Source organism: Populus trichocarpa, chromosome 14, assembly GCF_000002775.5.
Source record: "Populus trichocarpa isolate Nisqually-1 chromosome 14, P.trichocarpa_v4.1, whole genome shotgun sequence".
NCBI classification, from domain to species: Eukaryota; Viridiplantae; Streptophyta; class Magnoliopsida; order Malpighiales; family Salicaceae; genus Populus; species Populus trichocarpa.
This window is the reverse complement of record NC_037298.2, coordinates 869,915-896,433: the sequence shown is the minus strand read 5'-3', so window position 1 is coordinate 896,433 and position 26,519 is coordinate 869,915. Positions and strand designations below refer to the sequence as shown.

Sequence of the window (26,519 nt, the reverse complement as noted above, 5' to 3'; positions counted from 1 at the left end):
TTTTTTCTATTTTTTTTTTCAATCTAGTACGGTACGGTACAGGCCTAGGTTAATCGGGTCAGATTTTTTTTTTCTTCAACCGGTTTTGTTTGTTTTTGTATTTCAAAAATATTTTTGAAAAAATTTGAAAATTTTTTATTTTTTTCTTTGCTTCAATTTAATATTTTTTTTGATGTTTTTAAATCATTTTGATATGCTGATATCAAAAATAATTTTTAAAAAATAAAAAAAATATTATTTTGATGTATTTCTGAGTAAAAAACACTTTAAAAAACAACAATAAACACTCTCTCAACTATGTTGCCAATAGCCTCTCCATTTTTTCTTATATTCTTTCTTCAGTAGTTAAAATTATCACCTGTTTTTTTTTTTAAAAAAAAAAACTATGCAACTTATGATATAATAACTGTATTAAAAACATTCATAATTATCTGTACTATATAAAAAAAAAACTTGAAGTAGAAACATAAATCATGAAGACGGGAAAAAAAGCAACTTATGTTACAATAACCAGAAATTTAGGATAATCTATTATTACAAAAGATTTTGTTCTTACAAGTACATGTATGAAAATCATTGATGATCATTTAAGGAATTAATTATTCTCTTATTGCTTAAAGATTATGATTCGACACCTATCAACAAAGAAAAAAAAGATTATGATTGCACATTTATTAATCAATTTTAATTTTGAATTCAAGCAATTAATAAATTTAATAAATATTTTTAATGCCTCACATAATTGATAGTAGTTAATGCAAAAACGTAACAGTCATCCTTCCAACAAAGAAAAACAAAAGTCGATGCTTTTACAATTCCCTCTTTAGCAACTTACACTCTCTGCTTACCGACGGTATAGAAAAACATACATTCTCTTGGCAAATATTCCTGCTCTGTGCGAGTGTCTAAAATAAATACATGGCCCAAAGTTGCAATACTTGTTTCGGTGGTGGCATCAATGTTTGTTTTGGTGCTGGTGGTGGAGGCAGAGGCAGAGGTGGTGGTGGAGGAGGTGGAGGTGGAGGTGGAGGTGGAGGTGGAGGTGGAGGTGGAGGAGGTGATGGTGGTGGAGGTGATGCTAACAAAAAACCTGAGCTGCAACCATATCCAGTGAAAGAGCAACTACCCGGAGTCCAATACTGCATAAATAGTCCTCCTCCATGGCGTATGCTCTATAATCTCCTTATTTCATGCATTTTTTAGGGTTGCTTTCTTTCTTTTTTCCTTTCCTTTCCTTTCCATCGAGTTAATTCTGATATCCAATTTCATAATTATGCTTTGAACAATTTTATTTAAACTTTGTTTGATAGCATAGCCAACTGCGCGGTCGACGGTTGGCCGCGCTACCGAACAAGCACTTAATCGTGTTAAAAGAAAATCAACCATTGTATTTCCTGCGTGCAGCTGAAGCTCTCATATTAGGTTTCCAACATTATCTCTTGACTCTTGGCATGACTGTTATGATACCGAGCATAATCGTTCCTCGAATGGGTGGTGGTGATGTAAGTAACACAGACATTACGATGTATATTTTGTATTTCTCAATACATTTTCTTGTATTTTTTAGTGTTATGGATCTGGTTTAAATGTCACAGGCTGAGAAGGCTAGAGTAATACAGACCTTGCTCTTCACTTCAGGATTGAGCACACTTTTTCAAACTTTATTCGGTACCCGTCTTCCTTCGGTAGCAGTGGGTTCATATGCGTATATGATACCGACTACCTCAATTGTCCTTGCTAGCAGACATACTTCATGCTTGGATAACGATGTGGTGAAGCTTCGCACACTGGTTTTTCTTTTCATTTCAATTGACTTTTATTGCATTCTAGTCTTACTGGGTCTTTTTTGTGTGTAGAGATTTGTACAAACAATGAGAGCAATACAAGGAGCTCTGATTATTGCAGGTTGTTTTCAAATAATTATGGGATTTTTGGGTTTATGGAGAAATGCAGTGAGGTAAGTTTTTGAAAGTTCCTTGATGATAACATTTAGAATAACTAGTTGATTAACAATTAACAAAATAAACAAAACAAATGATAATTTACTATATTTTATTCACCGTGCACACGCTCATGCTTTTTTTACTCTTCTAGTAAAAGTGGTATATATATATTTTTTTAAGGGTATTTAGACGGTAAAAGTTAATTTTAAAAGTATGTTTTGAATGAAAATATATTAAAATAATATATATTTTTTATTTTTAAAATTTTATTTTTAACAACAGCAAATCAAAATGATTTAAAAATATCAAAAAAATAATAATTTAAAATAAAAAAATTCAAAATTTTTAAAAAATATTATTAGACAATGCTCGTAAACACCCCCTTGAATCATTTATTCGTTTCGGAGCCTGATTTTTTTTTTTTAATTCCACTATTCCATAAATTCAAATCATCGTTTACGTTGTAGCATCATTTGACTTGGACTTTTTTTCCTTTCTTTTTTTGGTTCTTCAAGGTTCCTTAGTCCTATTTCTATTGTTCCTTGTGTGACTTTTGCTGGACTTGGGCTCTACTATCTAGGCTTTCCCACGGTATTGCATTCTGATTCCTATAGTTTATATTTTTATATTTTACTCAATCTATTGCACAAATTTCTGGCATAAATTCTAACGAATTAAACTCTTTTATTATCACTTTCATTTAGCTGGCGAAATGTGTTGAGATTGGGCTTCCAGGAATGCTAATAATGGTTTTTTTCTCACAAGTAAGTATCAAAAGTTATTTTATTTAGTTATCTATTTATTAATTCTTTGCATCATATACTTAATTTTGCTAGTGCAGAAACTAAGGGCATTACCAATTAGTGCTTTGATTTTTTCTTAATTTCCTTTGATGCCAAGTGATTTGGTAATTTGCTTATGCTTTTGCAGTATCTTCCTCGTTATGTACAGTCAAAGAGGCCTATATGTGATCGTTTTGCAGTGTTGCTCACAGCTGCAATCGCATGGTTATTTGCACAAATTCTAACTGCAAGTACTGTGTATAATGACAAATCTGAAATCACTCAGTTGACTTGCCGCACTGATCGTGTTGGACTTATTCATGCCTCGCCCTGGTAAGACTCTGTACAAGGGGAAACTAGCTTAACTTTTAAGGACCTATTGTCATGGTTTTTTAACCCAATTCGACAGTCGTTATGGCATAAGATCTGGTTCATAGATTAGATAGGTTGATTAAAATGATGTTCAGCTTAAGTAAAAAAAATTAAAAAGATGTTATTATTATTTTTTTAAATAAATTCGGTTTTTAACCAGGTCGTGAATTAACCCTCTTGATCGACTAAGTTAAATTGAGTCAATTCTAAGTTGATTTTTTTTTTTACATTCTCAACCTAGGAGGCTAGGATAGGAGACGGGATGATCGGGTCTCGAATTGATCATTTAAGTTGGACCGAGTTTAGTAACAATATTTAATCTTAACTTTTTAGTACCATGAAAAATCACTTATCCATTATATATGTAAGTTGTGTTTGATATTGTGGTCCAATTACACTTTTAATTTTAAATTTTTTAGTTTCAAATTAATTTTTTTATGTGTTTTTAAATTATTTTGATGCACTAATATCAAAAATAAAAAAATATTATTTTAATATATAAAAAAAACACTTTAAAAAAACAATCTTTATCGAATTTTCAAGCATTCACTTATTTCATATTACATTAAGCTTAGATACGGTTGTTGCTGCATGATGCCTATTTGTATTTGTTTGTCTATTCCAATCACTTTTTTTAAGAGAGAAAAAAACCCATTACAAAGTATAATTTGAGCTATAGTAAATTATTTGTGCATGATTGACTTTAATTATATGATAATCTATAATTAAATGCAGGATATATATTCCTTATCCATTTCAGTGGGGAAGCCCAACATTCAAGGCTGGTGAAGTTTTTGCAATGATAACTGCTTCTTTCGTTTCTCTATTTGAGGTGCATTTCTTTACTGGGCTAATCTTTTGATTAAAGAGCTAGCTAGGGTTAGTGTGATAAATCATCTTTTTATCATCTGTAGTCCACTGGTACATTTTATGCAACATCAAGATATGGAAGCGCCACTCCTGTGCCCCCTTCAGTTGTGAGTCGTGGTGTTGGCTGGCTGGTATGATGTTCTTCAAATTGTTCATTAAACTTGATTTTATTGTGTTTTGGAATATTTTAATCAATCATTAAATGAATTTTCTTTTTCAATTTTCAGGGAATCGGGGTTTTACTCAATGGCTTTTTTGGTTGTGTGACAGGCTTTACTGCTTCGGTGTAATGGATTTAAATTCATGCTTTCTTATTTTGGATTAATATGTTATAGTCTTATATTTACTGGAGGCACGATAAACAGAGACGTGTTTCCATGTGAAATTTACTCTAAAATTATTTTGAGATATATTTATTTTATATTTTTGTTTTTATATCTCCAACCAAACATGTTAGTTTTTTTTTTTTTTTGTCACAGAAAACTAGCCAGAATTTAGCATGTAATTCAACAGCATCCGATTTCGTTTATTTCTGAATGCTCAAGGAAACATTTTAAATATGAAATTTATAAACTGCATTGTCAGCACTGTTCTTTGGTCTCTGTGGTATAATTCATCTATTATTGGAAATTTAACGTCCTAACGAAGCTATTTGAACAGGGAAAATGCAGGTTTATTGGCATTGACAAAAGTAGGAAGCCGGAGAGTAATTCAAATATCAGCTGGATTCATGATTTTCTTCTCTCTATTTGGTATACAAATTTAAATTTCTTGTCAAAGTTAATTGTTGAATGTTGTGTTAGCTAGAGGTTATGTCTTGTTTGATTGCCCTCCTTTGTTTTTCAACTTCTGTGTTTCTCGTGATGGCTAGTTGATGTCCTTGTCCAGGAAAATTTGGAGCATTCTTCGCATCTATACCTTTGCCGATCATTGCTGCTGTGTATTGTGTTTTGTTTGGTTATACCTGTAAGTAGATTTTTATACCATTTAATCAAGAATATAGTCATGTGTGAAATAATTGAATTCCCGTCTTGTATTTATAAAATATTATTGATAATCATAGAGAAAATCCAGTTCTAATACTACTTGCCATTAAATTTTATACACAGCTTCTGCAGGCCTTGGTTTTCTCCAATTTTGTAACCTAAATAGTTTCAGAACAAAATTCATACTGGGGTTTTCCTTCTTCATTGGCATTTCGATACCACAATACTTCAGAGAATACTATCAGTATGTTCATGTGCACGCCAGATACAGATGGGTAGGATTCTTGTGATGATCTTTGTACATTTGTTAACCCTAGAGTACCATTGACTTTTTATATGATTTTTTTTCCCTTTTGTTCATTGGAATTACAGTTTCATGATATAGTGACTGTCATCTTCATGTCCCACACAACTGTGGCTGCTTTGGTTGCGTTGTTCTTGGATTGCACGCTGGCAAAAGAAAATGATGAGACAACGAACGACACGGGCCTGAAGTGGTGGGAGAAATTCAGTTTATACAGTTCAGATGTTAGAAATGATGAATTCTATGCACTTCCATGCAAGCTCAATAAGTTGTTCCCTGCCCTTTGATTTTTGTAATTTTTCTCTGCGGGATCAAGGGAATGAAACACTAAAAACAATGGTTTGCTTTTGATCTTTTGATCTTAATTTCAGTCTTGGATTCATTAGTATCTTCAGCTCTTCTTTTTTTTTTTTTTTTTGATAACTGGGTTGTTCCAAGGTGTTGTAATTATCATTTGTATTCTCTTCCAGATCATACAAGATGCTGTGTTGCTTCTTAGTTTTTGTTACTGCAGTGATAGACGTCTCTTGTTAAATGGAAGGTGGGACTACAGCAACTCTAAATAGTGTTATTACACCATTCAAGCACGGGACTTGGCTCAAACCGGATTAAAAAAATAGTGGGAATTTACCTGGTTAAATTCAAATGATCTGACAGTTTAACTCGTGAATCAATTGAGCTGAATACTATTTTGATTAACTCGGTTTAACTCAAGTAAACATGTCCATGCTCTGATCTATCTTTAAACCGAGTGGGTTTAATAACTTTATCTCCGAGTCTTCTCTGGCTTCTTCATTTCTCTTGCATTATCAAAATTCTATTGACCTGAACTGTTGACTTCAATCACCAACAATAGCCCAAAAATAACCCCAGTCTCCTGCTTTAAAATCTACGTCCTATATGCACAGTATCCTTTGTCTGGTAGAATACACTTTATTTACAGGCTACACAGTCTTTCTTGCGGTGATTCTAACTATGAATGGACCTGCGATAACAGTCGTGCAATTCTAAACTTATTCAGGAAAACCCTCTGCAAGGGAGATCGATTGCACAAGTTTGACAGCTTGGATACCTGACACCGGCTTCACAGGAAGATAATGGCTCCTCAATCCTCTGTACCATTTGACAAAAACACAGTTTCAAGTTCTGGAGATCCATATAAATATGCCATACCAAACATCATTCTCAGTTTCTCCCGCGTCAGGTTGCTTTAACCCTTGGTCTATCTAAGGTTTTAGCCCCCTTTTAAAAACGGGTGCTCTAACCCATAGTTATTAAATCTAGCTTTTCTTGCTCTGCATTTAGCTTTTCCTACAGGTATATAATTTTATTTTCTTGCTTTGAAATGGAACAAGCCAAGGGGCATTCATCTGGCGACGGCCGTTTCAGAAATCTTTTATTTTGGTAGCAAACTGCAATTAGAAGATAGTTTTGTACTTTATTTTCAAATTGTGCACGTGTGTGTTTGATTTAATGTTTTCAAACTCATTCCAGACCAAGGTTAGCGTAATGGGTTGAGGAGTCGGCAATTTAACTTGAGTTAATGGTTTTTTTTTTAAAATAAATTTAACATTAATTTTTAAAAGAATTAATGATTAAGCCTCCCGACATGTTTTTGATTAGATTAGGTAAATACTAAATAGTAAGTTGACCCACTAAAAACAAAAAACATGTAGTGTGTTTGAGAGTGTAGTTGTGGTTATTTTTTGAAGTGATTTTTATTTAAAAATATATTAAAATAATTTTTTTTATTTTTTAAAAATTATTTTTGATATCAACACATCAAAATGATCTGAAAATATTAAAAAATATTAATTTAAAAAAAAATTAAAATTTTTTAAAAATGCTTTTAAAATATAAATACAAACAGATTATAAGTTTTTCAAAATTAATTATACGGTGAATTTGAATGGAAACTTTAGCTAGTTTAAAACTCGAGTGAATGAATTACAAAATTTAATTGCTGAACCGCACCGCGGTTCAAGAATAGTGATTTGATTAGTCTTTTCATTTACAGACAGACATATCGTTTCAAAATCAACCGTCTTCTCTTCACTTTGGCTGTCACACAGTACAAGAATAGATGAACGACATGTGGTTGTGCAGCTGTGGGGTTAAAGCTAGACCGATGAAGGTGGCTTTACATGGTTCTGCGAAAAAGAGGTGATGTCCTCTTTCAAATTGAAGAAAGACTTCAAAAGGTCTTCTGATATTTTATGCTAGCTGTGGCTGTGGCTGTGGCTGTGGCTGTGGCTGTGGCTCTGGCCACAACTCCAATCATGTAAATTCATTGCACTGCCCAAACAAGATTCCTACCATGTTCAGACAACACTAAAGTCTAAACAGGAACCTCTCCAATGGCGAAATAATTTTGCCTCGAGTTTGGATATCGAAAATGTTATGTACCTTTAAAGAGGTGATCAGCAAATCCTAACCGTAGATTGGCCAGAAATTATATGGTGACATATGGTCGTCCCTTGCTGTTGATCTTATCTTGTTTGCAAGCCGTAAAATGGGACACCTAAAGGCTAAAACATGGCGAGTTGTATCCGGATGGCCTCTTCTTTTCCATCGCAGCCTCACCCACCGTAGTGGTGGTGTACTTGTCCGTGTATCCTGTGTTAAAGTTTATATATATATATAAAATTCATAAAGTAAAATCTCTTCAATTACAAATTTGGGATTCATCTAGCTATATAAAGTCTATTTTATTTAGCTATGTAAGCTCTCTTGTGTTCTTAAATTTTTCTATTTTTTTCAAGTTTAAACTTAATTTTTTTTATAATGATTTTAATATTAAAAAATAATATAAATTATATTTTTAAATCCCATTCAATTTATTAAAATAAAATTTATTTTTTAAAATAATACAAAACTTTAATGATTAAATTGTTAGAAATTCAAATCTTACCTCTTTATTGAATCTTAAAAAGCTTTCAATTAAAAAATTACATTGGAGAATAATTATATTTTAAAATATCCAATAATTGTTTAAACTTTTGAATTAAATCAAATGGTACGTCCTTTTCCTTTTTTAATTCTCATCCGGAAGTACCTCAGAATCTATTCTCCAGATTTCTAGGAGAGAGAAATAATTTTTTTTTATTTCTTAGAAATCATGCTGTTTTGAGCAGAAGAATGGCAGCTCATCGGACTGGCTAGGCTAGCCTCACCGACCGAGCTATAAAAAGTTGTTAATAACACCAAATTGATGGGACCAAAGATTTCAAGATCTCGAGCTGGTCAGCACCACTACATATGCCTTTAATCTTGAAATGTCGATAAAAAAAAACAAGAACAAGAAGAACATATCCCACTATCTTACTTAGTTACTGTTTTGTTTGGTTTGATTGATAAGAATAACGTAGCTGTAAATCACCATTGACAAGTCAAGAAGTGGGTTAATTAACATTACTAATGTCAGTTTGAAACCGACCAAGTCGTGCATTGGAGCTCCTGTTGAAGGAATGGACGGTCACTCATGAGAATGACACTTAATTGGTGTGTTAGGTGCACTCGGATAATCTATTAGTGTACACTGCTCGCATTATTGGTTCATAAAGATTTCCAATATCTATGTTGGACTCATCAAGAATTTATAGTGAAAAAGAAAAGTATTAGCTATGTCGGCACGTTTTGATTGCGCGATGACGTGCCGACTAGTATTATTAAACCCGATTTAGCTTGACATGTTAATCCATAGACCTGGTCAATGATTTGAATAACATTTTAAATTAAAACTGGTTAGGAATTGAGCTGATATAACCTGGTCAATTTAATAGATTAACTCATAACTTAATATACCCAGTCAAAATTCAATTTAATTATTTTAAAAAAAATTTAAAATAATTTTGAGATCAATTTAGATTATTCCGCTCAACTCGCGAAACCAAACATTATACGGTGTTTAATAGCTGTAGTGGGGACATCTTTCATAGTTCTCGGAGACAATTCTTGTCAAATTCTTGATACAGACCTCGATATCCTAATTAATGGCAACCGATAGACAATACACACGAATGAATATGATTAAGTATATGCGCCACAAGATTGATTAGGATATGCACGAGTTTGGAAATTTCTGGTGGAATTTGTGGACTTTACATTCTTGTTTCTCCAATCATTTAGAGGGTAGGAGATAAATAAATAAAGGGTGACAAAGTGATGTAGACGTATAAAGTAAAAGCATCGGGGAGGAATTCATCACTATTAGCATGAACATGGGGCGACCTTTTTGTAACAATGGCTTAAGTTTTCTGTGAAAGACAAAAGCATTAATGGATGGAGATTTGACTTTCAATTTTCATGGACAGAGACTTGGGCTTGTTTGCTTGCTTTAGCTGTGAAAAAGAAAGGAGGTAGAGATTTCGTCCTGCAAGGAAGGGAGGAGGAGTCTGAGAAAGATGGCGGTGTTTCCACGATTCACACTGTCGCCACTGGCAGGATTTTGACCTTCTTGTTGTTGTTGGGACCATCTTGGCAATCCCAACTAGCCACTAAAACCATATTTGTTTGCTGGAAAATAGTTTTTTTTAAAAAAATAAATTTCGAGAAAGTATTTTTTGATGTTTGGTAGTGTAATGAAAAATAAGTTGGAAAACATTTTCCAGTGTTTGGTTATGTCATGGAAAATGAGCTGGAAAATAACTTATTAATGTTTTATTTTTCTCAAGTTTATTAAAATAATGAGAAACAAATCTTAAAAATTAAAAAGTTGAATGAGAATGAAATTGAAAAAAAATATAATTTCATAAATTATCTCAAATAAAATAAATAATAATCAAAATAATAGAGATCAAATCTAAAAAATTAAAAAAAATAAAAGGTGAAGAAATTAAAATAATAATAATTAACATTTCATAAATTATTTCAAATAAAATAAGTAACAATCAAAAGAATGAGGACCAAATTTGATAGATAAAAAATTTCAATAAAAAAATGATAAGGAAAAAGCAAATAGCAATTATAAAAATAAGGACCAAAATTAATATAAAAATTAAATTTTAAGAGATGGAATTGAAAAATAAATATTCAAAACAAATAATATATAGCAATCAAAAGTTTGAAGATCAAATTTGATATAATCAGCAAATAATGACATTTCTAAATTTTTCACAACTTCCAGAAAGTGTTTTCCGCCCAAATTTTCCAGGAAAACACTTTCCTGAAAACCAAGCCAAATTTTCCTTTGACTGGAAAGTGTTTTCCGTTGACCAACTTTTCTAATGGCAAACAAACATAGGAAAGTTTGGAAAGTGGTTTTCCGAAAACCACTTTCCGGAAAACAAACATAGCCAAAAGGGAAAACACTTTCCTGGAAATCAAACCAAACTTTTCTTTGACTGGAAAGTGTTTTCCGTTGACCGGAAAGTGTTTCCGTTGACTGGAAAGTGTTTTCTGTTGACCGGAAAGTGTTTTCCGTTGACCAACTTTCCTAATGGCAAACAAACACATGAAAGTTTGGAAAGTGGTTTCCCGGAAAGTGAATTCCGGAAAACAAACATAGCCTAAAGCCCATACTTTAGTGATTTTTTTATTTGTACACGAGGAATCTACAGTGGGATACTGTTCTATAGGTTAGATTATAGGGCTAAAACCTTTCAAATTGATGCCTCTCAGGTATCAACATGGTAGGGCTTGTATATAATGCAGCTGAGTATATAGAATCTAATAGTTCTAACACTCGAATATAGACTTACTATTATTTTTTTTAATTTTTAATTTTTTTTATTAACGCAGGTATCCGGGTCAACTTGCGCGCACCTCGACTAATCCCATGGATCCTGAAGTTAACGACCATATAAGCCTCCAGTGACCATCATATTAGCAACCACATGACTCGAACCTAAGATCATAGGCAAAACAAATCTTTTAGTTTCAAGCTCTTATAACTGGTCACAAACTAACCTATTAGAGGATTAACCTAATACTATTATTATTGGATCGTAGAGAGATTCTATTATATTTGTTTATAATCTAGAGGGGGAAACTAAATCTAGAAAAAAATATCTTTACATGGGTTGAGAGACTAGCAACCACGCTCGAAGCTGTAAAAGGAGAGATTTTTTTTTTAACCAATTGTAACAAAAGTAGAGCAACCAACCAAGTGTAAAACAAGAAAAGTCTTGAACCAACGGAGTCCATACACTTGAATTACGGATCATGGACTGGCAAAGGGCCACAAACTAACAAAGGGCATGTGCACATTAGTGCATGGGACCATTTTGAATCAGACGAAGATCTTAACTTGGCCCCATGATTGATCTTTTCAACTGATCAAATTTTATGATTCCTGTAATCATCTGCCTCAAAAGTCATCTACCTCTTCAGCTTTATATATCTACTAGGAACTAGAAAGCAAAAAATTGGACCGACATTGTGTTCTTGTGATGGTGAGGGATCGAAAGTTTATCATTTAAAAATTAGAAGACAAAAATGAACTTTTAATCAAATTTCAAAATTCCCACCTATTTTCTTCTCTAATCTTATTTTAGTCCTTCTTCTTTCAATCTTGCTCGTCCCTAACAAATCTAAAGCAATTAACTTTTAATTTGGCTATAAATAAATGAAATCTTTCAACATAAAACTTTGATGATAAGAATAAAATAAAAAAAACTCGTGATTTGGTCACAATATTTTTCCATGTGATGTAGTTTTTTTGTATTATATATATAAATAAATAAAGAATAAGCACCTCCGAGCTAGAGATATTTTTGTATACAGCCACTTCCATGAAAATTAAGACGTGCATAGGTTTTGAGAGGACAAAAGTGTTCAGCTAAAATCAATACATTCTTTTATATTGTAAATCATGTAGTTTGATATGACTTTTGAATTATAACTTTTAATTTTGAATAATAATTCAAAAACTATTTTTCATAAATAATTTAAGGTAAAAACGAGTTAAAATTATTTGAAGTTAAAAAAATGTTTAGTAAAAATTATTCAAAGCAAGTTTTTTCAGAAAAAAATGTAGGATAAATTAGAATACATAAGTTAAATTTTTTTAAAAAATTAACTTTTAATTAAATCAAGATTTTGACAATATGTTATAACAAAATTTTTATCTTATGTTAAAAATTATTTATGATCAAATAATTTAAAACAAAACTTAAATCAATTTGCGAAAATAACATCAAGAGCATAATGATAATATCTCGTAAAAACGTAGATTTCTAAGAGAATTTAGACCGAAATCCAAGATAGTCAGACGATTTCAGAGAAAATATCAACGAGAGATCATCGCAACAGGAATAATTGTCTCTATTTAAAAACTCTTTTTTTAAAAAAAAAAAAGAAGGAAAGAGAGATCTATATCGAATTGTACGAATTAATCTCGACATAATTTAGTGGTACTGATGAAAAGAATCACAACATTATTGTTAGGGTCCCATGAAGAGAGAACCTGAATGTTCGACGGAGGATTTTCTACCTTAAAATGGGATAGTTTTTTGTCATCGAGCAAGGTACATCGAGGTGTATATTTGGTTCAACCATGGAAAGCTAGCCGTGGCCGTGCCTGCCCCCCTCGCTGTTTTCCATCTCTACATCAACATTTTCATTATTGCACTCCTTGTTTAAAAAGCTTCAAAAATCTTCACTTCATCTTGGTTTGCTTCACGAACAATAAATAACACATGATGGATAGAGATGTTACGAGAGAGTTTGACTTTTTTTTTTTTTTTTGTGTGTCCTGAGATTAATAATAAAAAAAGTTTTTGTTGCGCCAAAACTCAAATAAGGCTAGGTCTAACTAATGATGAAACTCGGTTAGGTCTAGGCTCGATTGTGTTTACATATTTTTTTTTTAATCATTGTTATCAGATATATTTGTTTGTTTTTGTGTTTTAAAAGTGTTTTTGAAAAAATTTAAATTTATTTTATTTTTTTCTTTGCTTTAAATTAATATTTTTTTAGTGTTTTCAGATTATTTTGATGCATTGATATCAAAAATTATTTTTAAAAATAAAAAAATATTATTTTAATGCATTTTCGAGTGAAAAACACTTTGAAAAGTAACCGCAACCACACTCCCAAACAGACGAATGAGTAAAAACTATTTAATTCATGATAAGAGGTTTTAAATTGTTATTAAACTCAAATATAGATAATTGTAATTAAATTCGGTATGGCTCACATGTTTATTTAGTGATATGTTAACTCGGAACTAACTCATGTTAGGTTTCAAATTAAACCATATAAGTTAATATTATCAAAACTTGATTTGATTTTATATTAAAAAAATCAAAATAATTTCATTTTATTTTTAAAATAAACATTGTTTTGAATTGATTTAAACGAGCTCATTTAACTCGTGAACCTAATAATAAGATGGGTCATGCCGGACGAACTTTAAAAACTTCGATATAATTGAGTAGCGGGATTAATGTTATAGTCAATAACAAATCACGTGGTCAGGCGCGCGAGTTGGAATCTTTAGACGCCTAAAAAGACCAAGTCTCCTATCTAAGAGAAGTTCACAACGTAAAGGTGAGAGTGAGTGAGTGATTAAAGCAACATGGACTCACAAGCGTGCGTGGGGACTCTCTTTTTTTCTTCTTCCTCTCTAATTTGTTGTGTAAACTCATGGAATTGTATGCATTTAAAATTGTGTCGAATTGGATAAAGAAAATTTAGGTAGTGGTAGCCGTGGTTGTTTTTTAAAATATTTATTTATTTATAAATATATTAAAATAATATTTATTTTTATTTTTTAAAATTTATTTTTGATATCACGAAATCAACCTTAAAAAATATATTAAAAACTCATTTAAAATTAAAAAATTAAAAAATTTTAGAGGCATGGACAAAATACCAGAACAAACAATTCTTTAATCGTTCGTTAGAGGCACAACCAGCCAGAGCATGATTCTACAGTCTGCTAGTGTTGAATTTGAATAGGAGGTGTCTTCATGATTGAATTTGCACGTGTCAAATGCATGGTCGAGTGTGGATAAACACAGAGTTACCCAGAATTATTTTTCAAGCCTGGAATGTTGAAAAGGATAAAGGGAATGTTCATCTCATCATGAAGAAAATTCAATCATGGCTGCTGGTATCAGTCCTGGCTTCATGATTTTCTTTTTAATAAACTGTTGGTATCAGTCCTGTATTTTATTCCTATAAATAAATAAATAAACTCAATAAAGAAAAAATTGTACTCAAAAGAAATAAAGAGGTGTCGATCCGAGTGAATTATCTTTTTTATGGAAGTAAATCTTTATTTGATTAATAAAAAAAAATCTAGTCTGAAAAATACTCTAATAATTAAAATAAAAAAAATATTAGAGAATTATAGCAAGAATGATCAGTAACTAATGACTTGAAATTGCTAGTGGTATCCTTGTATAATAGGTTAATTTTCATAGGTCCCTAGTAAAGAAAAAACTCAAACCAATAGAACCTTGAGTTTTCCTAAATTCCTCAATAGGTACTTCTGTTAGTAATTTTTTTAAAATCTAGCAAATCTATTAATAAATTTTTTGAAATGGCCCCAACCTCCTTCAATGACCAAAAAAATAAAAATATCAGGATTGTTTTTTATTTTTTCCTTTCCATTTCTTTCTATTTTAAGTTCGGGTGAGGATTCTAAGAATTTTTTAACCAGCATCTCATTTTTTTGTTAGAAATTTTAGGTTTTTTTTTCCAATTTTTTTCTGTGATTATTTCATTTGCTTAGTAATAAGTTTTAGGGTTCTTAAAAAATAGTTTATTCAAATCTTATGTGGGTTTTTTTGTCATTATTCAGACTAGGGGTATTTTGAATTTTTTTTAACAAATCCATTAAATTTAACAAATATCACCAAAATTAAGAAGTATAATGTACGTGGACCTCTACTATTATCTATAATTATTAGGCTTAGTTACGTACCAGTTAACCTAACTCGAGTTAATAAAATAAATTAAAATTAAAATAAAATAAATTTTAAAAAATTAATAAATTAACTTATCGAATCAACCGAGTTAGCTCTATAGTAAGTTTTTTTAAGACCTAGTCAAACTAAAAATACAGGTTAGTGGAGTCTCTAATTGACCTGTCTAGTAAGTCGGTCAGGTTTAATATGAATGCTATTATGTTGATCAAAGTTTGCCATAAATATATCAAACAACAAAGAGAGAGAAAGAAAAGGGAAATGGCACTAAGCTAATAGCCTAAATCCTGATATTGACCCCATTCAAGCAAGTTCCCTTAGGGTCAAAAGTAGAGTAAGCTGTACATTAACCGTTTCCCTTGTCACAAAAGTTTACCAGTTGGTGTAGTTTGCTCTGTCACTCTCCCATATACATACATATACAACTGGCAATTCTGATTGATCCACAAACAGATAAAACAAGAGGGGGGGCAAAGGACAAAAACAGTCTAGGATTTGAATGTGATTCCTTTGGTTTTTTCTTAGCCCTCTTCTACTTTCTCTTCTATTTATATGGAGAAGAACCATCGAGTAAAGAGGGCAGATTTGCATGGTCATTTACTGTTAGTAATAAGTAGCCTTTGTAAGAAATCCCATTTGGGGTTTGGCTTCCAAAAGAGAGGACTGATAATGAACATATCAGCTTCTCAATATAGTGGTAGTGGGTGCGAATCTGGTTGGACATCATACTTATACCAATCCTCTATTTCAAAAAATCAATACCAGGGTTTCGGTGGATTTGTTGATGGGGATTTTGCAAGAGTAGAGGATGAACAAGAGGAGGATTTGTCTATGGTTTCTGATGCATCCTCTGGACCTCCTCATTCCTGTGAAGATGGCGAATTCTGCTGTGATAAACTAGCCAAGAAGAGCAAAAACAAAAAGAAGAGCAGAGAACATGGTAGAAGCCAACAGTATTCATATCTTGATGACACTGCTAGCTCTCCTGCATTGAGCAAGGCAAGTTGTTCAAAAGAAATTATATATAATTTTCATCTCTCACTTATTAATTTTGAAACACATTCTTAAATATTTAGACATGGCTTCTTGATATTCATGCAGAAAGTGAATAATGAATGTTCAACAGAGCATGTCCCTGAATTCTCCCAAGGTTTTTCTGCTACACATTTTAAGGTACTTGTCGGTGTTCCCTTTTTTTCAGATTTCCCCCCCATTTCTTTGTAGCATTCTCTTTACCTTTTTCATATAATATATATGTGATTCGGGCCGAATCTGTATAGTGTAAAAGGGGGGCAGTTGCTCCATATATATTTTTCTAACTTCACCACTACAAATGACCAATACCATGGCATTACAGGGGAAATCTTCACTCAAGAAGCACCTTGGATTCTTTAAATCCTCGCATGCTGAGAAGGCAGCTTCAAAAGAACCAGGTGTCAGACTTTGTTCAATTCCTAATTGATAATCATTAATCTAAAACTATAAACTTTAATGATTCATTAATAGTTCTATTTTCTCAAATTTCTAATGATTAATATATTGGCAGGTGGTTTTCAGGCAAGAAAATGGAATGACAAATTGTAATGATGGGCATCTTTTGTATCTGCCAATGCAGTTACTCTAGACTCTGGAGAGAGAATTGGAAGAAGGGTGAAAGAAAAAAAGGTCATTGGATCTCAAATGGATTTTGTTCCTTTGTTTTTGTCCAATTCTACTCCTTTTTACTATTTGCTCCTGTCAATGCAGTGGGAAACAACATTAGAACATAAAAAAATAAATTAGTTATCTGTCTTTAAGACACTTTTTCTTGTTCTTCTTTTGTCACTATTGTAGCGATCACATAAGGAAACTAATAGGTCTCCTGTGCAGTCTTGCCTCTGGCCTCCTGTACTTTTACGAATGCAGAATCAAATTTATCAGCTTGCTGAGAGGAATTTAACATAATATGGAAAGCAGAAAGCAATATGTCTAATATGGAGGCTCAAGCTTTAGTTGTTGTCGATCTAGTTGTATTCTTAAAGAAGTTTAATTGACCAGGAATATTCAGGAATTCAGGTCAGAAAGGTGGAAACAAGAAGAAAAGCTTGGTTAAAAGATTGTGGTCCTTCGAAGAACAGAGTGTCTCAACATTTGGCATTGATGAGAGGGGTGTCCATTTCCACCCCACACAACCACACACACATGCACAGATTGAGAAGAGAGGACCGTGACCAAGCATAATGATCCTAGAGGCCAATAAGTGACCCACTTTTTGCCTCTTCTGTAGTTACCAGCCTAGCTTTAAACGTAGGTAGGGTTGGTAAAACTGGCAATCGATACCCTTCTAGACTCGAGCCAGACAATTTTTTGCGGATGGAAGGAACCAAAAGAGAAGTCTCATTTTCCACCAAAAAAGACCTAAAGAAGCAGCACCCCACCACCCCTTGATAGGAATGTGATCCATGCACAGTATTGGTTTCAATTATTGAATTTGTTTTGGTGGGTTTCCTTCAAATCTTTATTGAAGGGGCTCCTGTCCTCAGAATTAGAATTCATATCTTGGAAAAAAGACTTAGATTTTAGGAAAAGGACAAGACCCTCCCTTATGTCCTGCCAAACCTCCTTTATTATGGTTTCTACTTCATAAAAATATGTTGACAGCATAGGACATCTGTTAAGATTAATGCCATGCCAACTATAGGATAATTGCATGATCAGATAACTAAACAAACAAGGCTATATGTTGACAGCATAGGACATCTGTTAAGATTAATGCCGTGCCAACTATAGGATAATTGCATGATCAGATAACTATAACTAAAGAAACAAGGCTAGAATCATTGGAGGAGAGAGACCAATATTGTAGCTTTGATAGATAATTATTCTTGGCAATCAGATCCTGTTGCAGGTAGTTGAAATCAAGAAGGAATAGGAATTGAGTACAGGAATCTTTCATATGGAATTCAGGCCCTACACCTCCTTACAAGCAATTGTGATTACTGATTAATCAGGAGGTATTGGCCAGGCAACTTCTTTGGACGCACTTATCATGCTCTCAGAAACAAACAGCAATAATTGGAATAGTTGCAACTAAATCGTATCCACATCATAAGACTGGCTTTGGATCTCGTGGATGAATGAGTACACACGGTTAAACAGCAATATATATTGCTTTGCATTGCGTTGATTTACCATAAAAATTTTATTTCAATTAAAATCGCGTAGACATACAGGCATTTAGATTTGACTTAAAGAGTACCCAGCTGCAATTAGCTTATATCGATTTCCACTTGAGATAAATGACAAACATTTTAACTGAAGCCGGCTTCTGTAGCAAGTACATCCATGGATAGAAGCAAAACTGGAACAATGGCAATCAATCATCCCGAATAGATATGGACAAAAACTAAAATATTGGCCAAGTTTTCTTACGCCCCTGCAACCATTAGCAGAAATAAGGCGCGTAGCAGCTCATCAACTCCTGGGGTTGGACATGGAGAAATAAGGTTCAGTATTAACATTTAGCGCGTAGCACAGCCAACCGAGCGCTTGGCCACACCACCAAACAAAGCTTCTCCAACTCCTACCTTGCAACAACTCAATCTAGAATAAAAGAAAACATAATTTAGCAAACCCCTGCAACAGAATAGATATGCGAGGTCCATTTCCTTTTGCGCAACATTTATAATTTTGATTCTCAATACCTGACTACTGTTGTCCAAAATGAAAAAATACAAAAGAAAAGTGAAAAAAAGAATTCACTACTGGATTGGATCTATGAATTTACACATCAAAACCCTTGTATTGAACAAGGATAAAATATGGTTTAAGACAAAATTGCTAATTTAACAAGTTAAAAAGCAATTATTTTAAGAAATACATTGAACAACATGGGACCCCCCATAATCCCGCCTCCACGGCTCCACCCCCTCTTACTGTAAGAAAACAAAATTGTGATGGCAATAGCATGGGATCGAATTGCCAAATCTTCATTCTCCATCGTGTCTGTAATTAACCCTTGACATGGCAGTTACGTCCCAAATATATGTCTGTGGACAGGTTGGGCATCAAAAGTTTTAACCACATCCATCCATGGTTTGTCCATGATCAAGATAGAATTTTCAGAAAGGTGGCCAATAAATAAAACAGGATCTCTGAAAGCAAGAATTTCAAAATTTTTCCTAAGTTTGGTCTCTGGTTGGTATTCTTTCAACCTACGTTTCAGTCCCCCATTCATGGTAGTAGTTTGTAACTTCTTCAGTGGAGAATGCTGGCCGTTTACCAAGTCACTATCTTCCTCTCGATCCACTGGCATCCCAAAGTCAATCAAGCACATTGCCCTACATCATAGACAAAATCTCAAAACATTATGTTTAACATCAAAATAGTTAGCAAAAGAATGTTGTGCATGTATGCTTCTAAAGACCACCATGGAAGATTGAAGTTAATCACGAGTTATGAGCCAGCTGTTTTACCCTTGAAATAAACTAAACTTCAATTACCTATCATTAATTACATATTACAAGGGAACTGCTATATAAATCCTGTTTAGATCCCAAGGAGAATAAACAGAGCAAAAAACAATTGCAAGGAATTAATTCAGAAATGCTTTTCCCCAGCCAGCATCCTACCAAACCTCACAAAAAAACATCTACGAAGCCAGTAACTATCCCATGGTTGAAATTTACACCCCTCAAATATAATGTTTGGAAAACTGTTCTTGGAAGAGCAGTGTGGGAATGAATGGATGAGAATGACGCCCATTCACTCCTACTCAAAAATAAAATGGGTGACTAAAGATGGACAAATTTACACACCAATCCATTGATGTAATCACAACTGAGAATACAAATAAGGAGAGAAGAGCAGCACCTGGCACTATAAATGATAACAGAAGGAGGGCTTGACATAGGCAGGAACGATAGCCCAATGACCTCCCCAGGAAATTCTTGGTATCTCCTCGGTAGAACAAATGTATGCCGTGTTGACCATTCTCCTAACTGTTTTGCCTCCACATCAAATGCATAGACCTGATTTGAAGAGGTTGTGACTACGAGCACATTGTTCTTTTGAGGGGGGAAACCACCAGCTGTTACAGAGGCACCATCCAATCTTGCTATAAACCAGTGTTGCCTGTTTTACCAGAGTAAAATATAATTAGTTTAGTAGAAGAAACCATGAGACTTGCGATCGCTGCATGGGACTCATCAGGTTTTTTAAATCCAATAAAAATAACCAACCAAGCAATAGGTTCCACGAACATAAGAAACCACAGACCCACATTCTACAGAACTTTCTTGAATATCAAGGGTCTCAAGTAAATTACAGGTTGCAATGAAGGGAACATACTGTAGCTACTAAACACCATTCAGAGAAAAAGTGGCTTCAAGTGCAAATAAAGCTGCACTTTAAAGAGCCTTTAAGAAGCTAGATTCCATACCTTTGTGTCTCCAGATTAAAAACATATATGTCTCCAAAGCAGTTGATGGCAGATAACCACTGCCCATCACAACTAGTAAACATTTTTGTTATGGGAGGCTCATTGGGTGGTAATTCCTCATCATTTCCCTCACAACGTGGTGTAAAGGTATGTACTAGCTCTGTGCTGCACACATCCACAACCTGCAGCACCAAAAGGCAAGTAGGAGTATTAAAAAAAGGTCAATAACAACATGATCTATTCAAGCTCCATCCACCTCAACAGCTTGATTTAGGAAAAGTGAGGGTAACAAATAAATTTGTGAAAGACAAGGGCACATGTTTTCACCAGAACTAAGCAGGATGTTCTACCATAAAACATGAACGCCTTAAGTCTTGCACTAGCTAATTGGAAATACAAATTTGATTGGTTTTATTTAAATCTTGCCTCAACGCATAAGATCCAAGAAAATTAGGACATTAGTGAAATTTCCAGTAACACATAAGTTAAAGAAAAAGGATGATTGCTGAAAAAAACTTACATATATCCTTCTATCATGCCCTGCTATCATCAATCGAGATGAATCAGCACTGAAAACCATGGAATGTGCATATGGCAATTTCTGAGGGAGAGGCTTTTTATTAACAGTCCACGCACTTTTTCTGACATCCTTCTTCAATTCAAAAAGGTTGGGTTTAACATGGTCTGAGTAAGCAAATAGAACCCCTGCATTAGAAATTGTGCTGCAAATAATTTTCCGAGATCCCTTAGTCTTAATTCGAGCTAGAATATCAGTTGTTGCACGGCCCCTTGACGGACCAGGACCAGTCATGGATCCACCTTTTGTTTGAACACAGAGTATATCTAACCAGGAAGATGACTGGACTAGAAGCAAGCAATTCTGGTTGAATACAGTATTAAGAGCCAACTGAATTGGCACTCTTTGGGGTGCTGGGCAGATATCATGGGGTGAGAACTTAGTGAATTCCTGAGCAGAATAGGCAAAGAGCTTTGTGTCATCACCAGCAGAGATAAGCATAGGAACTCCCAAATGCGCCCACTTACTATAACTAAAATCAATGGGCTTTTTTTTATGACGAATTCTTTTAATTTTATCATCAGCCAAAGGATCTGTCATTTAGAAGCATGCGGTGTCAGTAAGTGAGAAACATTAAAATGCAGAATCAAAGGCAAAAAAAATAAAGCATACACATAAGCATTTGCAACATGCATGGTACATATACATACTAAAGTACCATGACAAGTACGGCACAAGGTAAAAGATACTACACACACCTTCTCGACTAATGGGTACTGCCACTGTCAAGGCTCTAACATCATGTGTATGAGCTCTTACATAACCAACATAGATCCATTTCTTCAACATCTTAGAAGAAGATATGTCATTACCAGATTCAACTGTCTCACTAGAAAGCTTATAAAGAATAACCTGCAAACAGAAGTGTAGCAAAACATTAGCCAAATAGTAAACTCACATGACTTTTATTGAATGGATGGAAACTGACATTTTTGTGAGATAACAGCAATAAGAGTATTACATAGTACTATAAAATAGAGGTTTGAAACCTCAAGGACTGAATTTATTATTTGCATCTCTTAATGGACAGTGACACAGTTAGAAAATTATAGCAAGTTTGAACTTCAAATATAAGAAATATATCTGTACCTGACCATCAGATCCAGCAGAGAACACCCTGTTATGACTAGGTGCAGCTGCCAAAGCATTCACATCACCCTTGTGAGAAGTATGCGCCTGCAAAAGTGTCCCATGTTGAGAGTCCCAGAACTGAACAGCACCAGTACTGTCTGCACTAACAAGGGTCCCACATCTGAAATAAGAAACAATTATCAGAATGCTGTAAGAACTACAGCATGACCTCAAGTAATATTGCACCTGCTTAGCCACATTGAACAAACAAACAGGAATCCTTCTGTATCTACCTCAGGGCAAGTAAAGACCAAATACAAAGGTCCGGTCCGCTACCCAAACCACCAAGCCCAGCTGTAATCCGGTATATCTCGTTACCCAGCTTAGCATCCCAGCACCTTATAAACCTGCAAGAATGCTGACGTGCATAAGGTGGTATATATTTAAAATGAATATCATGAAAAAATGCTTTAGAGAGAAAAAACTACAATATTCCAGAAACTGTTAGCTAATTTTAAGATTACATCTGAAGGTTTTGAAGTCAGATTCACTAAGCTACACATGGATGACAAGTTGCAAAGAAAACTAACCCATCACTACTGCCTGAATATATTCTACTCGCATCAGGACTCCACGTCACACTTAAAACACGCCCTGCAAACAATCAAATGAGCAAATAGTTCTTCACAAAGAGGAAAGCAACAACTTGACAGGGGGTTCACAGAGGTGCGGATATCTCACCACTGACCCTGGGCAACGTTTTATTGTATGTTAACCCATCTGATTCAGGAACAGTGTATATCCGAACACACCCATCATCGCAAGCAATTGCCAGACATGGATCCTCAACAACTATTTGCTCACGTTGTTCATCCAAATCTGAATCATCTTCACTCTCACTGCTGTATTCGGACTCTTCACCACCTTTGTGTCTACCATTTAAGTACCCATTTCCAAGGTGCGGTGGCTTATGCTCTGTGTGAATAGCTGAATTACTAGAAGGCGCTACTGCCATCTGCCAAATTGAGACCCCAATTGACTCCAGCACATTCTGCCAACGAATTCAACAAAATATAGGAAAGTTATGGAGATTGTAAAATCATTAATTATTAGTATTAAAGATCACTGATTCGTGGTTCATATAGCATATATTTTCAAGTATAAAAACTACACATCAAAACTATTGATAGAAAGTCTTCAAAACAGAGAATGCAGGCAAAAATTCACCTTCTGCTTTAAATGAAAAAGATCCCACTCCGAAACTGAACCATCAATGCTAGACGAAAACAATCTACCACATGGCAATCCTTTCGAGCCAGCACGACACCACGCAAGTGACGAAACTCTCGAATTAGGGTTCCCGTGAATCGTCTACACATAATAAGTCGCAGAAAAAATAAAAAAAAAAGCTTTTAACTGATTAATTAAGTTACTTTCATAAAACAAATAAAGAGTCAAAGTGAGACAGTGAAGTACCAGCTGGTTGTGCCAACCGACAGCGCCAGGAGAGACGAGCCAAATCTCCAGTGAGCCGTCTTCACGGGCAGCAGCGACCTGAGACTCGTCGGCGCTGGTGGCTAGAGATACAACTGGAGACGGCCTCCACTCGATTGAGCTGTTCCTATAAGCAGCTCCTAGCATTTCTAAAAGGCTAAACTCGAAGCCAAAAGAGAAATCGGCGAATTATATTATCTAGGGTTTAAGTTAGTAGGAAGTGATGAAGCGGTGAGAGAGAGGGACATGAAAGAAGGCGACGCGGTGCGTCTTAGGTTTTTTGCGAGGGTTTAAAGCGAGGTGATCGATTCTTTCTGTATTGTTTATACCTGGACCGGCTCGTGGACCGGTTTGTCTGTCAAACGACAGTGTTTTTTAGGTTACTAGGTTACGCTCGGGCCTCTCCTGATATAAAATATTTTGGAAGAATAAATATCAAAAGTCCATGATTCCTTAATTTGGGCCTCTGGGTGTCCTTCAATTTTAAGACTTCCATTTATGGCCCAGTTCTCGGAAGACTGGTATGAACTGCGCGCTATGCGGAAAATTTACTAGATACAGGAGAGATGAACAGGCTATCTAGAATTATTTTGAATTTTAAATAAAATTTATTTTTTAAAAATAATTCCAAACAAAATTAACAATTAACTCCTCTGGTCCATAAAAATGATAAAAAATATCTCTCATGTTAATAATTATCCTTTTTTTCTTCTTTCTATTTGTTATATCTTGGTTTTAGGTTTATTTCTCGTGTTTTAAAAGTATCGAATAATTATAATGCAAGAATTGTAAATTATACCCATGTACTGTTGCGAGTGCGTCAGGACATAAAAAACTTCACTTCAAATTTAACAACGGTGAAAAAAAAAACAAAAAAAAAGAGAAAGAAAAGGTCCACTGAGAATATTAAAGAGATTAGGTTAAAATCATGGGAATAAAAGGTGCACGCTTTACCTATATTTTACATTCAACTTCTTTTATGTTATTTTAATTTCAATTTATTCATGTAATATTTCTTCAATATCAATTTACTATCTAAATTTTAAAAATCCAACCTTTTGTAAAATATTGGACTTTTTTCTCTATACTTGATATATTTATCACTTTACACTTTTATGTTTATCATTATTATTTTTATCTTAATTTCAATATAATTTTTTTTTAATTTCTCTTTTTTTGTCTTTACACTTTTTAAAAATATTATATTTATTCTTTATATCTTGACTTGACTTATTTCTATTTTTATCTTTATTTATTTATAAATTTTTATTTTATTTTTTTAAATAAATTATTTCACAAGACTAAAAGTAAATGGTGTTTCAATATAATAATGGCAACATTATCTTATTTTTCTATCATATTAAAAAAATAATATAAGATTTTACATATCTTTTTATTAACACATGTAATCTCACTTTATTTTTTTATATGCAAGCATCAATCTTTAAATTATCGGTTATAATTTTTATTCAATGTCAAAAAATATGATGATAACATCTGCATATTATTTTTTTGCCTTGAAAAATAAATTATTCAACTCACAACAAAGCAAGTAAAATAAAAATATTAACACCTTTTATTTTATTTATCAATAAAAATAATTATTAATTTATTTAATTAAACATGTAAATGACTTTTCAATTTATAATCATGGTTTCTTTTTGTGAAACATTGAGTTAGAAAATCCTGCATATATGTTTTTTAGAAAAAAAGAAATTGTGTAGCTGGTATGATATAATTTTAAAAAACTCATGTTTTTTTTCCTTTTTAATTATTTTTTAGATATCCACGTGTAATTTTCTTAATGTCCTGATGCGAAGATATTTAACACGTAGCATTCAATATAATAGATAATAGAAAAAAAAGGGTGAGTATTTTCATTTCTGCTTCATTTTCATTAAAAAAAATAATTAAATTAATTTGTACTTTGGCATGATCATCTCACCTTCCTTAGTTTTCTCTGCAACCAGACAAAACATATTCAAGAGAGAGAGAGACATGAGAGAAAGCTCGGGGGCTCTAATTTTTGGTTTGATTTAGGGCTGTGACCTCGGAGAGATGAGAGATGAAAAGAAAATTGAATGTTTATATTTTTTTTTAAGTGTTGGTTGAAGAGTTGGTTCAATCGGTTTCAAATATTTAAAATTAAAATTGAACCAAATCATATTTTTTTTTTTAGGTTTTGTAATTGGTTGATTCAATTTTTTTTGTTTAGTTATTTTAATTTTTTTTTGATTTAATAGATTTTTTAGATTTCATATAGTAGAATGGCAAAAGTAACTAAATTAAAGCCTCGTTTGTTTGCAGGAAAATACTTTTTTTGGAAAGTGGTTTCACTGAAAAGTGAATTATAGGAAAGTAAATTATTTTTTGATGTTTAGTAGTATCATAGAAAATAAGTTGGAAAATATTTTTTAGTATTCGGTTATGTTATGAAAAATTAGCTGAAAAATATCTTATTAATATTTTATTTTTTTTCAAGTTTATTAAAATAATAAGAAACAAGTTTTACAAATTAAAAAGTTAAATGAGAATGGAATTGAAAAAAACATAATTTCATAAATTATCTCAAATAAAATAAATAATAATTAAAATAATAGAGCTCAAATCTAACAGATAAAAAAATTTAAAAGATGATGAAATTAAAATAATAATAATTAAAATTTCATAAATTATTTTAAATAAAATAAGTAACAATCAAAAGAATGAAGACCAAATTTGATTGATAAAAATTTTTAATTAAAAAAATGATAAGAGAAAAGTAAATAACAATCATAAAAATAAGGATTAAAGTTAATATAAAAATCAAAATTTAAAAGAAGAAATTGA

At 33.0% G+C, this 26,519-nt stretch overlaps 3 protein-coding genes across 4 annotated transcripts; 2 read left to right on the top strand and 1 right to left on the bottom strand.

Moving 5' to 3' along the window:
* The first annotated feature begins 918 nt into the window (after positions 1 to 918).
* Positions 919 to 5,788, top strand: LOC7497322 (putative nucleobase-ascorbate transporter 10). The gene is made up of 15 exons (XM_052446886.1): positions 919 to 928; positions 1,025 to 1,165; positions 1,405 to 1,502; positions 1,596 to 1,772; positions 1,857 to 1,957; positions 2,459 to 2,534; positions 2,648 to 2,707; positions 2,874 to 3,058; positions 3,833 to 3,929; positions 4,012 to 4,098; positions 4,195 to 4,253; positions 4,628 to 4,719; positions 4,856 to 4,933; positions 5,077 to 5,228; positions 5,326 to 5,788. Exons 1-15 carry the CDS (start codon positions 919 to 921, stop codon positions 5,542 to 5,544), a joined length of 1,632 nt encoding a protein of 543 aa, XP_052302846.1. The 3' UTR covers positions 5,545 to 5,788.
* A 9,807-nt stretch (positions 5,789 to 15,595) lies between these two features.
* On the top strand, positions 15,596 to 17,073 carry LOC7488862 (protein SOB FIVE-LIKE 5). 2 transcript variants are annotated; one of them, XM_024585062.2, is made up of 4 exons: positions 15,596 to 16,128; positions 16,231 to 16,302; positions 16,487 to 16,562; positions 16,687 to 17,073. In XM_024585062.2, exons 1-4 carry the CDS (start codon positions 15,682 to 15,684, stop codon positions 16,701 to 16,703), a joined length of 612 nt encoding a protein of 203 aa, XP_024440830.2. In that variant the 5' UTR covers positions 15,596 to 15,681; the 3' UTR covers positions 16,704 to 17,073. The 2 variants fall into 2 exon arrangements, with proteins under 2 accessions (XP_024440830.2, XP_002320683.3); XM_002320647.4 differs by having other exon boundaries at positions 15,598 to 16,128; positions 16,676 to 17,073.
* Positions 17,074 to 18,853: 1,780 nt separating this feature from the next.
* Positions 18,854 to 23,979, bottom strand: LOC7497321 (WD repeat-containing protein PCN). The gene is made up of 11 exons (XM_002319988.4): positions 23,673 to 23,979; positions 23,424 to 23,567; positions 22,938 to 23,247; positions 22,787 to 22,850; positions 22,490 to 22,603; positions 22,215 to 22,377; positions 21,824 to 21,977; positions 21,069 to 21,658; positions 20,549 to 20,730; positions 19,981 to 20,241; positions 18,854 to 19,448 (listed from the first exon to the last, which is right to left on the bottom strand). Exons 1-11 carry the CDS (start codon positions 23,835 to 23,837, stop codon positions 19,139 to 19,141), a joined length of 2,457 nt encoding a protein of 818 aa, XP_002320024.1. The 5' UTR covers positions 23,838 to 23,979; the 3' UTR covers positions 18,854 to 19,138.
* Positions 23,980 to 26,519: the final 2,540 nt, after the last annotated feature.